Below are 13,289 nucleotides of genomic sequence, written 5' to 3' on the forward strand. Positions count from 1 at the left end.
TCACAAGGTCTTTTGTCTCTTTGAACATTTGGGTGGGTTCCACCTACCAACTTTTGGGTTATCAGGTAAAATGCTCAACCATTGTGTCACCACTGAACTCTCCAAGCCTATACAAACATAAGTCATTGGAATTTTATTCTTCATGGTGAGTTCAGAGAAGACTGTTCTCAACAGAGATTCTTAGCAGAGATACAAGGTTCCTCCTTTCTTTTCCTTCCTATTTCTTTCTCCACTCTTTTTAGTTCCCTCTTAGATTTCAGCTCTGGGGGTGTGTTTAAGAGCTGGGATTCTCATGCTAATAAAATGAACTTGGTGTCTGTGAACTCAGTTTCCTCATATTGAGGGTTTTTGTTTTCATGAGATACTTCTCAATAGTACTTTTCTAATGGGGCTTCCAATCTCCTGTAGTTGAGTTATAGGAAGTATCATAATTTCCACCACGTTTAGTTCTCATTTTTTAGAGACATTTTAAGGAAAGGATGACATAAATTTTGTAAAGAAAGTGGAAACTTCTTATCAACATGGCTTCAGAGATAACCTATGCTGAAGTGAAATTCAAAAATGAATCCAAGACTTCTGGTGCCAACCCAGGATCTCCTGCAGGTAAAATCCATTTTCTGGTGATTGGAATTGGTGGTGAGATAAGATTTTAGAGAAGGTATTAGAAACAAGATCTAGATGTTAGTGCTGGTTTTACGAGTGATCTTGGTCATGACTGGAAACACTGATGATTCCTGTAAGATTGGGTTTTCTGTAGATAAATGTTAGTGGACTACATATAGTTAAATAGGGAAGAAAATGTATAATGATCTATGGGGAATCTCCTCCCATGCAATTTATCTGCCTCTGAAAACCTGCTGGAGGGTCAGTTGTGGGTTGGTTCTGACTCAATGATACACAACAACAACAAAAATAACAACAACATCTGTAGCATTAACTCTGGAAGCTAGGAGAAAACTAAGATGTGAAAAAGGTACACCAGTCCCAAGCTAACTGAAGTGTTAGTAATTATGAGACATTGTGCTTCTGTTATCTTTTGAGTCTCAATGGAGTTGAAGTTAACTTATAGGATTCAGCTCTTGAAATTATGTCAGGCCCAGACACAGGTGCTATTGATGTACTAATGTGTCTTAAGTGTTAAAAGAGTATTTAATTTTTCAAAAACGTGCTGGACTGAAGTAGAACTAAAAAGTTTATAGATAAAAGATTAGAATATCTACCAAAGAAGGTAATTGCCTTAAATCTATAGAGAAAATTTTCTGAAATCATAAAACCCATTAAAATTGTATCTCCACAGTAGATTAAATTAAGATTGGAAGTTGATAAAAGACCACTTAGGTAACATGTAGGATATCTTAGATTTAGCAAAAAAGACAATAAAAAAAATAAGGAACTAGACAGAGGACCAGAATTATTCAGACTTTTTGAAAATATTTCTCCAGAGATATAGACAGGCAAGAAGGGAAAAGCTTTTCCTTTTTTAAAAAACAGTTTTCATCAAAGGGAAAAAAATTATAAAGTACACAAAATTTAAAATATACATAAGCTTATCCAGAAATAAATACAGCTTCTATTGCAGTATGCTATTCCAGTTATAAATAGATATAAATGAGTGTATATATATTTTTTTCTAATTAGCAATTATATAACATAATACAGAGCATCCCTCACCCCTGCTAGAGAATATAACTTTCCAAAAGTGCTCCTTAACTGTGAAGTGGGGACTTAATAAACTGACCATATTCTAAGGACATGATCAAGGATGATTACAAAGAATTATTGACTATAATATTGTTTAAAGTCCCTGCATATTACAAATGGTCAAGTGCTAGCCAAAGTTTGGCTGTTTGTACCTACCCAGAATGATCTTGAAAAATAGAACTCTTCTATTCCTGAAAGGTCAGTCTAGAAAACCTCCAACAACAGTTCTACTGTACAAACCTGAGGACACCTAAATATATCTAAATTTATTCAACAGTGACTACCAACCACAGCAGAAGCACTACTTAAAGTTATTAAATAGAAGAACAGTTTAGAGAGCAATATGTAGTAAGATTTCATGTGAATACAATGGTTCTAAAGAAGATAACTTAGCATTGTGAAAAAGTCTATGATATAGTACAAAGAAAAATAGTAAATTACAAATCAGTGCTTATGGAGTTTTTGTTACGTGGGAAAATGTGTACATATGTATATATGCTCTCAAAATTTCTGGGGGGGGAGAGAAAAATCTTAGTTATCTCTTAATGATAGATATACTGTGTAGATGTCTACACTTGGGTTTTAATGTATTTGCTCAAATTCCTCCAATGAGCATTGCTATTTCCCTCATATTCCTCTTTTCTACTCCTATTATTATTTTAAAAGTCACACAGCTAGCAATTGTGTGTCATCCAAGAAAAGGAAGCAAGTAAGCAAGAAGAGGAAGAAAGGGCAGAATATATTACTTATGAATCTAATTTAGTTTCTCCTTCAGCTCTGGAAGAGAAGACCAGCCCTCACAAAAGTAAACCTGGTTTCCACAAGCAGCTTTTTGCTTCACTGCTGATACTTCTGCTGCTATTGGCAATCTCATTTTTTATTGCTTTTGTCAGTAAGTATGCTATTGAATCAATAAGGAATGCCTGCTTTACCAAGAGTGTCTACCAGATACCGACAATAAACAATAAGTATATAAAAAAATTTGGACAAGCCTTTGTGGGACACATAATTAGTGACAGTCTGTTGGGAATTTAAAGAAGCCCTGGTAAAGAATTTGAAGAAGGAATTGAGTTGCTAACTAAAACATGCATGGTTGTGAAGCTCTTAGCTGCTTCTTGGGGAAAAAAATGTGACAGTCTGCTTCCATAAAGATTATAAACTTGAAAATCCTATGGAGTAGAATTTAGAAAAGGTAAAGTTTTGCTTATCATTGGCTATAAGAGTTTATAAAATTTTATAAATATAGTAGATATGCAATAAAAAGATATTTTAAAAGATATATATTTTACTCAGTCATTTGATTATTCAGTAAGCAGTGATGAGAAGCTACTACATCTCAGGCATTGTGCCAGACAGAGACCAGTCAGACCCACAGATCTTTCTTGGTCTCAAGAACTGTAGACAGTAATGCTGTTGATGTTATGTGCCATCGATTTGAAACTGATTACCAGTTGAGCCTCCAGTGGATTTCCAAAGGCTGCAAATTGCACAAGAAGAGATTGCCCATATTTCTTCTGTAGAGAGGTTGGTGGATTCAAACTGCCTGTCCTTTAGTTAGCAGCTCATCTTCATATCAGTGGTTACAATATAATATGGATAGCTGTTTGCTTAAAGTACAAAAATTCAAATCAAATCCACTGCTTGAGCTTATTCTTTTAAACACCATGACTTCTGAGGCTATAAAAAAATTTATGAAATGAGGAAATTACTTTTTCTCTATCAGAGAAGCTGGTAGATTTGAACTGCTGAGTTTTGGGTTAGTAAAATTTATGAAATGAGGAAATCCCTTTTCTCTATCAGAGCAGCTGGTATTTGAACTGCTGAGTTTTTGGTTAGTATGCCGCACCTTAGTCACTAGGCCACCAGAAATTATTTTCAAAGTAAATACAAGAGGTTGACCACTAGATCTGGGCTCAGCTGGAGACTCTTCTTGTTCAAATTGAGTTCATTCATCCATTCTGATAGCAGTCACCTTGCTACTCAACTTCTGGTAGGTTGATAAGATGTGGCCTGGAACAACAGAACAATTATAGGGTAATAATTCCTAAACAACATGCCTCTGGAAACTCCAGAACTTGGATAAATGTCGATAGTTATAGAAAGGCTTCAGGCCTTTTGTTCATAGGGTTGCTCGGAGTTGTGCTCAACTCTAAGGCAATCAACAACAGCCTGTGCCAGAGGAGAAGCAAACTAAGTCTCTTGAAACTCTAGGCTTAGAACTGGTACAGTGCTATTTTTACCACACTATGTTGGCCAAAGGAAGTCATAGGATCATCCCACATTCAAGTGGTGAAGAAATAAACTTCATTTCTTAATGAGAAAAACTTCAAAGTCATAAAGTGATACAGCTACAGGAAAGAATGGAGAACTGTTAAAAATGTTTGCAACGAATTACCCTTATGTAGAGTCACTGAAGAATTTTATGTATAGAAGTGGTGTAATCAAACATGACTTACAGGAATTTTATTTTTACAGAAGAAAATTAATGCATACACATAATTTATGACACAGTAATTATAAGGCTTATTCATTAAGACAATGAGAAACAGTGAAGCTTTATCTAAGGTTAGCAATTGTGATGAAAAAGAAGAGGATCTTAAGTAAAGAAAGAGGACAACAGGAAATTAGAATCAAGGAGGGAGAAACTAGGTACTTAGATTTAAAAGTGAAGTAACTAAGGGAGCTCTGGTGGCCTAGTGGCAAGAAGCTGCACTGCAATCCCAGAGGTGCATGGAGATACTCTGCTGGAGAAGGAGGGACAATCTTGTCCTGTACTAGTCAGATCAGATTTGACAGCATGCACACACATACAAAATAAGAAAATTTTAAAAAAGTAAAATATAACTATAAGTTTCTGCCTCAGTCAACTCAGACATCAGGAAGTTATTCAAAGTGGTGGACAGGATGAATAACAGATTTGAGTTGGAAGGGAGTGATTTAAGCCTTGGACATGGTCAGTGCATGTGACTTGTGGGAACCTTAAATATGCACCTGGATATGGGAGACATATTTGTCTGAATATCAGAAGAAATATTTGAGTTGTAAAAGTCATTTGCATATGAAGATAGCCATTGAAGCAATAAGAATACATGACATCACTCAGGGAGAAAATTTAGTTTAAAAAAAGGATAAGGATGGAACTATGATAGTCTTTTAAAAAAGAGTATATTAGGCATTATATGTGCAACAACAGCTCAGAATAAGAGATATATCATTGCAAAGAGGACTGAGGCGAGGAGGAGATAGGTAATTATGCATCAATGAATAAAATTATTTTAAGTGAACTGGAGGAGGGAGAAAGGAGAGACAGGGAGTAAAGTGTGAAAAGAGTGAATGAAAAAAATCTAACTTCTCTGTAAATGTTTGTTTAAAATCCCAATTAAAATTCTATTTTTTTAAAGAGTTGAATGGAGAAAAAGTACTTTTAAAGGTGATTAGTGGTTAAGAGCTGTGCTACCAACCCAAAGGCATTCAATTCAAACTCACCAGCTGCTCTGTGAGAGAAAGATGAGCATTCTCCTCCTATGTAATTTACTGCTTCTGAAACCATGTGGAGGGTCAGCTAGGAGGAGGTTCTAATTTAAGGCACATAAAAGCAACAATAAACAGCAGCAGCAAGAGAGAGTCTAGGGCCTGAAAAAGCAAGGGCAGAGAAAATGAGGATCCAATATTAAGGAAGGTCTAATAGGAAGAAGACTAGTAAATAGCCTTTAAGTACAGCTTCTAAGGAATTTACAATCTATTGCAAGAGTGTCTTAGTGGAATGGTGGAAGCAGAAGTCAGAATACGGTGGGAAGAGGAGAAAATAGAAGTTAAGGAGAGATGGAAGGGAGAAAAGTCAGTTTCTGAGAAGGATGAGCATGTAATTGAATTTTTAATGGGGAAAAAATTGAGCATGTAAGAATGCTGAGGACTAACAGTTTGTTGATATGACAAAAGAAGAGGAAATGAATAATGTTCTAATTAATATTGTTTTGTCTTGCTCTAATTATTTATGCTTCAAGCTAACCCAGAGTACCTCAGAATAAGCTGCATTCTTTCCCTCAAATACTCATGATGGGTACATCCTCAAATAGAGAGATGTTTAATTACTTATCCTCCACCTCCTCTCCCATCCACTAGCTTGGCCTTTGCCTGGATCAAACATTTAATATTGAAATAGAATCAGATTCATTCTAATTGTACTCTCAGGTGTTCTTTCAATAACACATGATCATTCAGCTATTCCTAGAGGAGCCCATAGTTTCAAAATCAATACAATTAGAGTTATGCTGATGGTGGAGTGATGGGAAATGTTTTCAAAAGCTAAGTTCCTTCTACTCAAGTAATTATACTTTTGCAGATTTTATTCCTGTGCTCAATGCAAGAAAAACAATCAAAGCAAAGTTGTAACATTACCAGGAAATTAAATGGTTTCTATTATCTTTTCTAGTTTTCTTTCAAAGATATTCTCAGCTTTTCAAAGAAAAACAGAATCTACACAAAATGGTTCATCAAAATATTATGTGTAAGAAAGAAAATTTGATTACTGAAGGTAAAAATTAATGTTTATAATTTGTTTTTATATATACTATATAAGAATCTTAATATTTCTAGTAAAATTCATAGAGAGACAACCATAAGAAGTTGAAACTCATAGTCATTTTAACTATAAGTATAAAAATGCATAAGACCAGAACATATAATTGTGCTAAAGCAAAATTTGTACCTAGACAAAGACACTGTTGTGCAAACAGAGCAAGGGAATACTACGTGGTTTAAAATGAAGATAAATGTTCACCAGGGCTATATCCTTTCTTCATACCTACTCAATCTGTATGCTGAGCAAATTATTCAAGAAACTGGACTCTATGAATAGAAATGTGATATCAGGATCAAAAGAAGACTCATCAATAACTTGTATTATGCAGATGACACAACCTTACTTGCTGAAAGTAAGAAAGATTTGATTCACTTGTTGCAGAAGATGAAAGAATACAGTCTTCAATATGTATTGCATCTCAGCATCAAGAAAAGAAAAATTCTCAGCACTGGACCAATAGGCAATAATGATAGATGGAGAAAAGATTAAGACTTCTAACAACTTCATCTTACTTGGATCCACAATTAAACACTGTTGGTGACAGCTGTCAGGAAATCAGGAGATGTATTGAACTAGGAAAATCTGTAGCCAGGGGCCTTTTCAAATTATTGAGGAACAATGATGTAAGTTTAAAGACTAAGGTGTGCCTGATTCAGGCCATCATGTTTTCAATCACTTGTTATCCTACTGAGAGTTTGGCAATGAATAAAGAAGATAGAAGAAGAGTTGATGCCTTTGAGTTGTAGTGTTAGAAAAGAGTACTGAATATCCTGTGGACTGCCAAAAGAACAATTGTATCTTGGAGAAGAGAAGATATATTGTGGCCAGAGTACTCCTTGGAAGCAAATATGCAAAGCTTCTTCTTGGGCATCTTGCTAGGGTAAGCTATTCCTTGGAGAAGGACCTAATGTTTGGAAAAAGAGAGAGACAGTGAAAGAGAGTAAGACACTCAACCAGATGGACTGACAGATTGTATAGGTAAGAAGAAAGGATACAATCTTTTTCCCCCCTTTTTAAAAAAATTTATTACTAATTTCAATGAAAATTTACAGAGACTTTGGATTTCCATTGATTCACTGTCACACTTTTCTCCCCTCCCAGTACACTGCCCTCTTGCAAGAGTAAAAGAAAAATTCTTTGTTTTATAATCCCTCCCCACCAGGTTCACTCCACTATACAGCCTTCACTCTGGACTTCTGTCATGACAAAAATCCCTAATAATTTTCCCTCTTAAACAGTTTTCTCCCTCATCTGTTTCAATGCAGTATACATTATTGAACCCATCCTTCTCAGTATCCTCCCAACCCTGAGGTCAGTCCTTCTTTACAACAGTGACACCATGCAGTATTTGTCCTTTTGTGACTGAGATACTTCACTCAGCATAATGTCCTCCAGGGTCATCCATTTTGAATAATATTGCATGAGTTCCTTGTTTTTCAATGCAGCATAGTATTCCATTGTGTGAATATACCACAGCTTCTCTATCCATTCGTTTGTTGATGGGCACCTGGGTTGTTTCCAACTCCTTGCTATTGTGAACAAAGCCACGATAAACATGGATGTGCATATATCTGCCTGGATGTCAGTTATGGTCTCTTCAGGGTATATTCCCAGTAATGGAATTGCTGGGTCAAATGGTATCTCTATTTGCAACTTTCTGAGAAAGCGCCATACCGTCTTGCACAGTGGTTGCACCATTCTACACTCCCACCAAGAGTGAATAAGGGTTCTAGTTTCTCCACAAACTCACCAGCATTTGTTGCTTGCTGTTCTGTTAAATTTTGCAATTCTGACTGGGGTGAGATATCTCATAGTTGTTTTGATTTGCATCTCTCTTAGAGCTAGGGATTTTGAACATTTCTTCATGTGCTTGTTAGCCATCTGAATGTCTTCTTCGGTGAAGTGTCTGTTCATATCTTGTGCCCATTTTTCTATTGGATTATTTACCTTTCCTCCTATTTTTTCTTTTTCAAGAGAGTTTATGCTCACTCATTTAAAATTATCAAACAATATCATTAATATCATATGCAAGTGAAATATTACTGAAGGTTATTAAAAAGGAACTGAAGTATAGTCCATCATGGAACTGCCAGATGGCCAAGCTTGGCACAGAAAAGAATGTGGAATGAGGGCTATCATTGCTGATGTCAGGTGGGTTTTGGTTGAAAACAAAGGATACCAGTAATGTTTTATAGATTATGCAAAAGAGTTCTATTATGAGAACATAATAAAGTATGGGTAACACTGAGAAGAATGGGAATTTTAGAGCACTAAATTGTGCTCATTCAACATCTGTACACAGACCAAGAAACAACTGTTAGAACAAAAGCATGATTTAAAATCAGGAAATGTGTGCTTAAGGGCTGTATCCTTTTATCATAACCATTCAGTTTGCATGCTAAGCAAGAATTTAAGAAGTTGATCTATATGAAGAAGAATGTAACTATGAATTGGAGGATTATTCATCAACTTGTGCTATGTAGATAATACAACTTTCCTTGCTGAAAGTGAAGAGGACTTGAAGAAATTACTAAGGAAGATCAAAGATAACAGCCTTCAGTAGATTACATCTCAACAACAAAGAAAACAAAAAGCTTCACATACATACTGTGAGCAACACAGAGATCAATGAGTAATATATAGACTATGAGCAATGATTTGTTGTACACAGGGTTATTATGAGTTGAGGTCTCAACAGTTCCTACCAATATATGGATTCCACAGATACAGCAGTGAGGGTATTCTTTTTACTATCAAGTATGGCAAAACTGCTCACTCTTCACTAGACTTTGATATCAACTTAGTGGGAAGTTGGGTGAGTGTAGCATTACTACTGATAGGAGTGAAATTCCAAGAGGACTCCTTACTGATTATGGAAATAAAAATCCCACTTCCTGCTTGATTTTCTCTTAAACAACCCTATCAGGATATTGGAGCACCCTTTTACAGCTTTGCAAGGGTAGAAGTAAAGTGTCTGGTGTTATAGCCTGTAGCATGTGTGGCCCTGCTAACCAACAAGCCACACATCTTGGGCAGTTTGAATGCACCAGTGATTCTATAAGAAAAGATAAGCATTCTCTTTCCACTAAGATTCACAACCTATAAACCTGAAGAGGGTCATGATTAGTAAGACTCAACTTGATTGGAATGAGTCTTTTCATTTGGACAGGAGGCCACAGTTTGGGTTGTTTTCTGTGGTCTTTGGTGGTAGTTGAATAGTTACTGCTCGCCAAGCTGCTCCTTGCCTAGTTCTTTGGCTATAGTAGAAAAGGTCCTTGTTGGCCTTCTCCTTTTATCATATGACCTCACTGCACATGTTATTGGGTCTCCACATTTTCAATTCTAAGTCTGGGATTTTGTGCTTAAGAGAAACTCTTCAAATCACCACATTATGCCATGGGTTTTAATGTCCTTGGAAAGTCTGTTCTCTTTCAAAGTTGTTTTCACTGCAATCACAGAAGCACACAGTTGTTCCACAGAATGGGCAATCTCTTCATGATTTCTTGTCTCTGAAAACCCACTTGAGGGTCAGCTATGGGTCAATTCTGAATCAACAGCATACCACCATCACAACAGTGAGGGAAAGAAGTAAAAGTCTATATAATCTATCTTCTAAAAGGAAGAATCTTCCTTTAGTCCTCAATGTTAATAATATGAACACTTTACAAACTATTTGCATTTGTTACATTTACATGTCCCTTTTCCCAATACAGAAAAAATGTGGGGCTGCTGTCCAGAACATTGGATGGACTCTAATACGAGCTGCTACTTTATTCCTGCTGAATCCAAAACTTGGACTGACAGTAAGAAGAAATGCACTGAGATGGGAGCTCATCTGCTGGTGATCAATAGCAGGGAGGAGCAGGTACTTTTGAAAAGAACATGAAGCAGAAGCCCTGCTAGCTGAGAGGAGATTTTTATTGTCCTGGTATATGGTATTGTGGCAGAAGGATTTTATGAAATAAATAGAGACTCTGAGACTTTATATCCAACACCTTCTTCCTGCTTTAATAAAACTTCTCCCAAAGGAAATGGGGCATTAAAAATAGAACACAGGGGAGCTAAGAGCAAGGATAAGAAAATTTTAAGCCGATATATTCATTTGTGCTTTTGGCATGTAACTTTTTGGCATATATTTTATATATCATAAAATAAAGGACAATGAAGAAGTATTAAATAGGTAGAGAAACGACATTGACTTTGAAGGAGCACACTCAATAATCATAAATGAAATTAAACCAATAGGAGTTATTAAAAAATCTTCAATCATTGTCTCATACATAATTTGAAAAATACTACTTTTTGGAGTAGTCACTTGTGACGCCAGCCCCAGGTGCTATAGGCAGAATATTGAATGATACAGGAAGCATCAAAAGAAGATGAAAGGAGTACAAAGAGTCACTGTACCAAATAGAATTGGCTGACACAGGATAATTTCATGAAATAACATATTATCAAGAAGCAATGGTGATGAAGGAGAATGCTCAAGCTGTTCTGAAGGAAGTGGCAAAAAACAAGACCCCAGGAACTGATGATGTACCAATTGACATATTTCAACAAACAGATGCTATCCTGGATGTGCTCCTTAGGTTTTGCCAAGAAATCTGGAGGACAGCTACCTGGCCAACTGACTGGAAGAGATACATTTTTGTTCCCATCCCCATCCCCACTCCCACAAAAAAAGGAAATCTGACAATATGGAAATTATAAAACAATATTAATATGACATACAAACAAGGTCCTGCTGAAGATTATTTAAAAAAACACCCTGTTAGAATAGTGCATCGACAGAAATGCAAGCTGAGTTGGAAAGAAGCCATGGCACTAGGATATCATAGCTAATGTCAGATAGATCTTGGCTGAATACAGAGAATACCAGAGGGATGTCTATCCGTGTTTCATTAACTATGCAAAGGCATTTGGCTGTGTGGATCACAACAAATTGTGGCTAACCTTGAGAAGAATAGGAACCCCAGAACACTTAATTGTGCTCATTCCAAACCAATATTTGCACCAGGAAGCAATCGTCAACGCAGAAGAAGGAAACACTACATGGTCAAAAATCAGGAAAAGAGTGCATCAGGAATGCATCCTGCCTCCATGACTTTTCATTATTTCTACAGAACAGGCTGGACTTTATGAGGAGGAATATGGTATTAGAACTGGAGGAAGACTCATTATCTACAACATTATGCAGATGACACAACCTTACTAGCCAAAACTAAGGAAGATCTGTGGTGTTGCTATAGAAAGTCAAGGGCTTCCATCTTCAATATAGATTGAAACACAACATCAAGAAAACTAAGTTTCTCACCTATGGGCCAATTGGCAGCACAATGGTAGATAGAGAAGAGATTGAGATTGTTAACAATTTCAACTTGCTTGGTTCCACATCCAACACTCTTGGCGTCAGAAATTAGGAAATTAAAAGATGCGTTCCATTGGGAAGATCTGTAGTCAGGGACCTTTCCAGAGTGCTAAAGAGCAAAGATGTCAGTTTAAAGACTAATGTGTACCTGATCTAGGCCACCTGATCTGTGCAATTTTTTGTTCTGCACCAGTGAGCTGGACAATGAATAGGATGATAGATGATGCCTTTGAGTTGTGGTGCTGGAGAAGAATAAAGAACAGTCCATGAGTTTCCAAGAGAACAAATAGGTTTGTTCTGGAGAGGGTAAAACCAAATTGTTCCTTGGAAGCAAGAATTTTGAAACTGTGTCTCATATACTTTGAGCATATTGCCAGGAGGGACCAGTCCTTGGAGAAGGACACCAGGCTTGAAAGAGTGGAGGGATAGCATAGAAAAGGAAGACCCTGGAGGAGAAGGATTGACCCAGTAACTGGTGTAATGGTGGTAAGTGTGGCAGAGACAGTGAGACTGGATCAGAATAGATAGTGTTCAGAACTATTGAGTCACTATGAATTGCAGGTGACTTGATGGTACATAATAGCAACAATGTCTTGGATGAGGGGCCTCTGATGGCATAGTCTGAAGGGGATTCTACTGCTGAATTAAAGACCAATTCTCCTTAGTAGTCCTAATCTATCTCTGTGGGAGAAAGATAATCTCTTCTTGTGTTACAACCTCAGAAATACCCAGGAAGTCCAGCTATGAGTGGGATCTATCTTAACAGAAAGAAATAAGGTAAGATAATGAGATAATTTCTTAGAGAAGAAAAATAAAAGGGGGGGGGAGTGAGTATGAAATTAAAAATGAGAACGATCAAAATTAGAACTCTTTCTTAAATGTTCATAAATCATGCATATAAACTTGCCTTCCTCAGAATTGACTCATATCTGACTGTCCAATGGGTTTTCAGAGGCAGGTAAACTGCACACAAAGAGATTGCCCATCCATCTCTCACAGAGAAGCTGGTGGATTCAAACCATGTGCCTTTGAGACTGCAGTGCAGCTTTTTACTCTTAGGCCACTAGACTTACTTTAATACTCTAAAGTCTGTGAATTCTTTCTCTTTTTCCCTCAGCAATTCATCAGCAAGACACTGAAGAAATATACTGCTTACTATGTGGGGCTGTCAGATCTAGAAAGAAAGAATCATTGGCAATGGATAGATCAGTCACCCTATGATGAAAATGCTGTGTGAGTATCAAATTCAGTAAAAGAATCCTGAGTCCTGGATTATATTTGGGCATTCCAGTTGTTGTTGTTATGTGCTGTCGAGTTGCTTGCGACTCATGGCGACCCTATGTATAACAGCCTAAACCCTGCTCTGTCCTGTGCCAATCGACTGTCTCTGACACTCCTATCCCGATTATCCCAGTCACTGAATCAATCCACCTCATAGAGGGCCTTCCCTTCCTGTACTGTCCCTTCACCCTACCAAGCATGATGTCCTTCTCCAAGGACCTGTCTCTCTTCACAACATGTCCAAAGTATGTTAGATGGAGCCTTAGAATCCTTGCCTCCAAGGAGCCAACCGGTTTAACCCTTTCCAGGACAAATCTGTTTGTTTTCCTAGAAATCCATGGTATTCTCAATACTCTT

General features: G+C 36.9%; 1 protein-coding gene across 3 annotated transcripts in view; it reads left to right on the forward strand.

Moving 5' to 3' along the window:
* Nucleotides 1-521: 521 nt before the first annotated feature.
* The window catches only part of CLEC4A (C-type lectin domain family 4, member A), an 18,330-nt gene continuing 5,562 nt past the window's right edge, over nt 522-13,289 (forward strand). Inside the window, exons 1-5 of one of the 3 annotated variants that reach the window (XM_006903133.1) lie at nt 522-603; nt 2,477-2,593; nt 6,134-6,235; nt 9,997-10,148; nt 12,769-12,884. In XM_006903133.1, coding sequence (XP_006903195.1) covers nt 522-603; nt 2,477-2,593; nt 6,134-6,235; nt 9,997-10,148; nt 12,769-12,884 — 569 coding nt within the window. The remainder of the gene's footprint in view (nt 604-2,476; nt 2,594-6,133; nt 6,236-9,996; nt 10,149-12,768; nt 12,885-13,289) is intronic. The other 2 variants (XM_006903134.1, XM_006903135.1) reach the window with 2 other exon arrangements.

Source organism: Elephantulus edwardii, unplaced genomic scaffold (genome assembly GCF_000299155.1).
Source record: "Elephantulus edwardii isolate Elephantulus edwardi_28Jun2011 unplaced genomic scaffold, EleEdw1.0 scaffold00516, whole genome shotgun sequence".
NCBI classification, from domain to species: domain Eukaryota; kingdom Metazoa; phylum Chordata; class Mammalia; order Macroscelidea; family Macroscelididae; genus Elephantulus; species Elephantulus edwardii.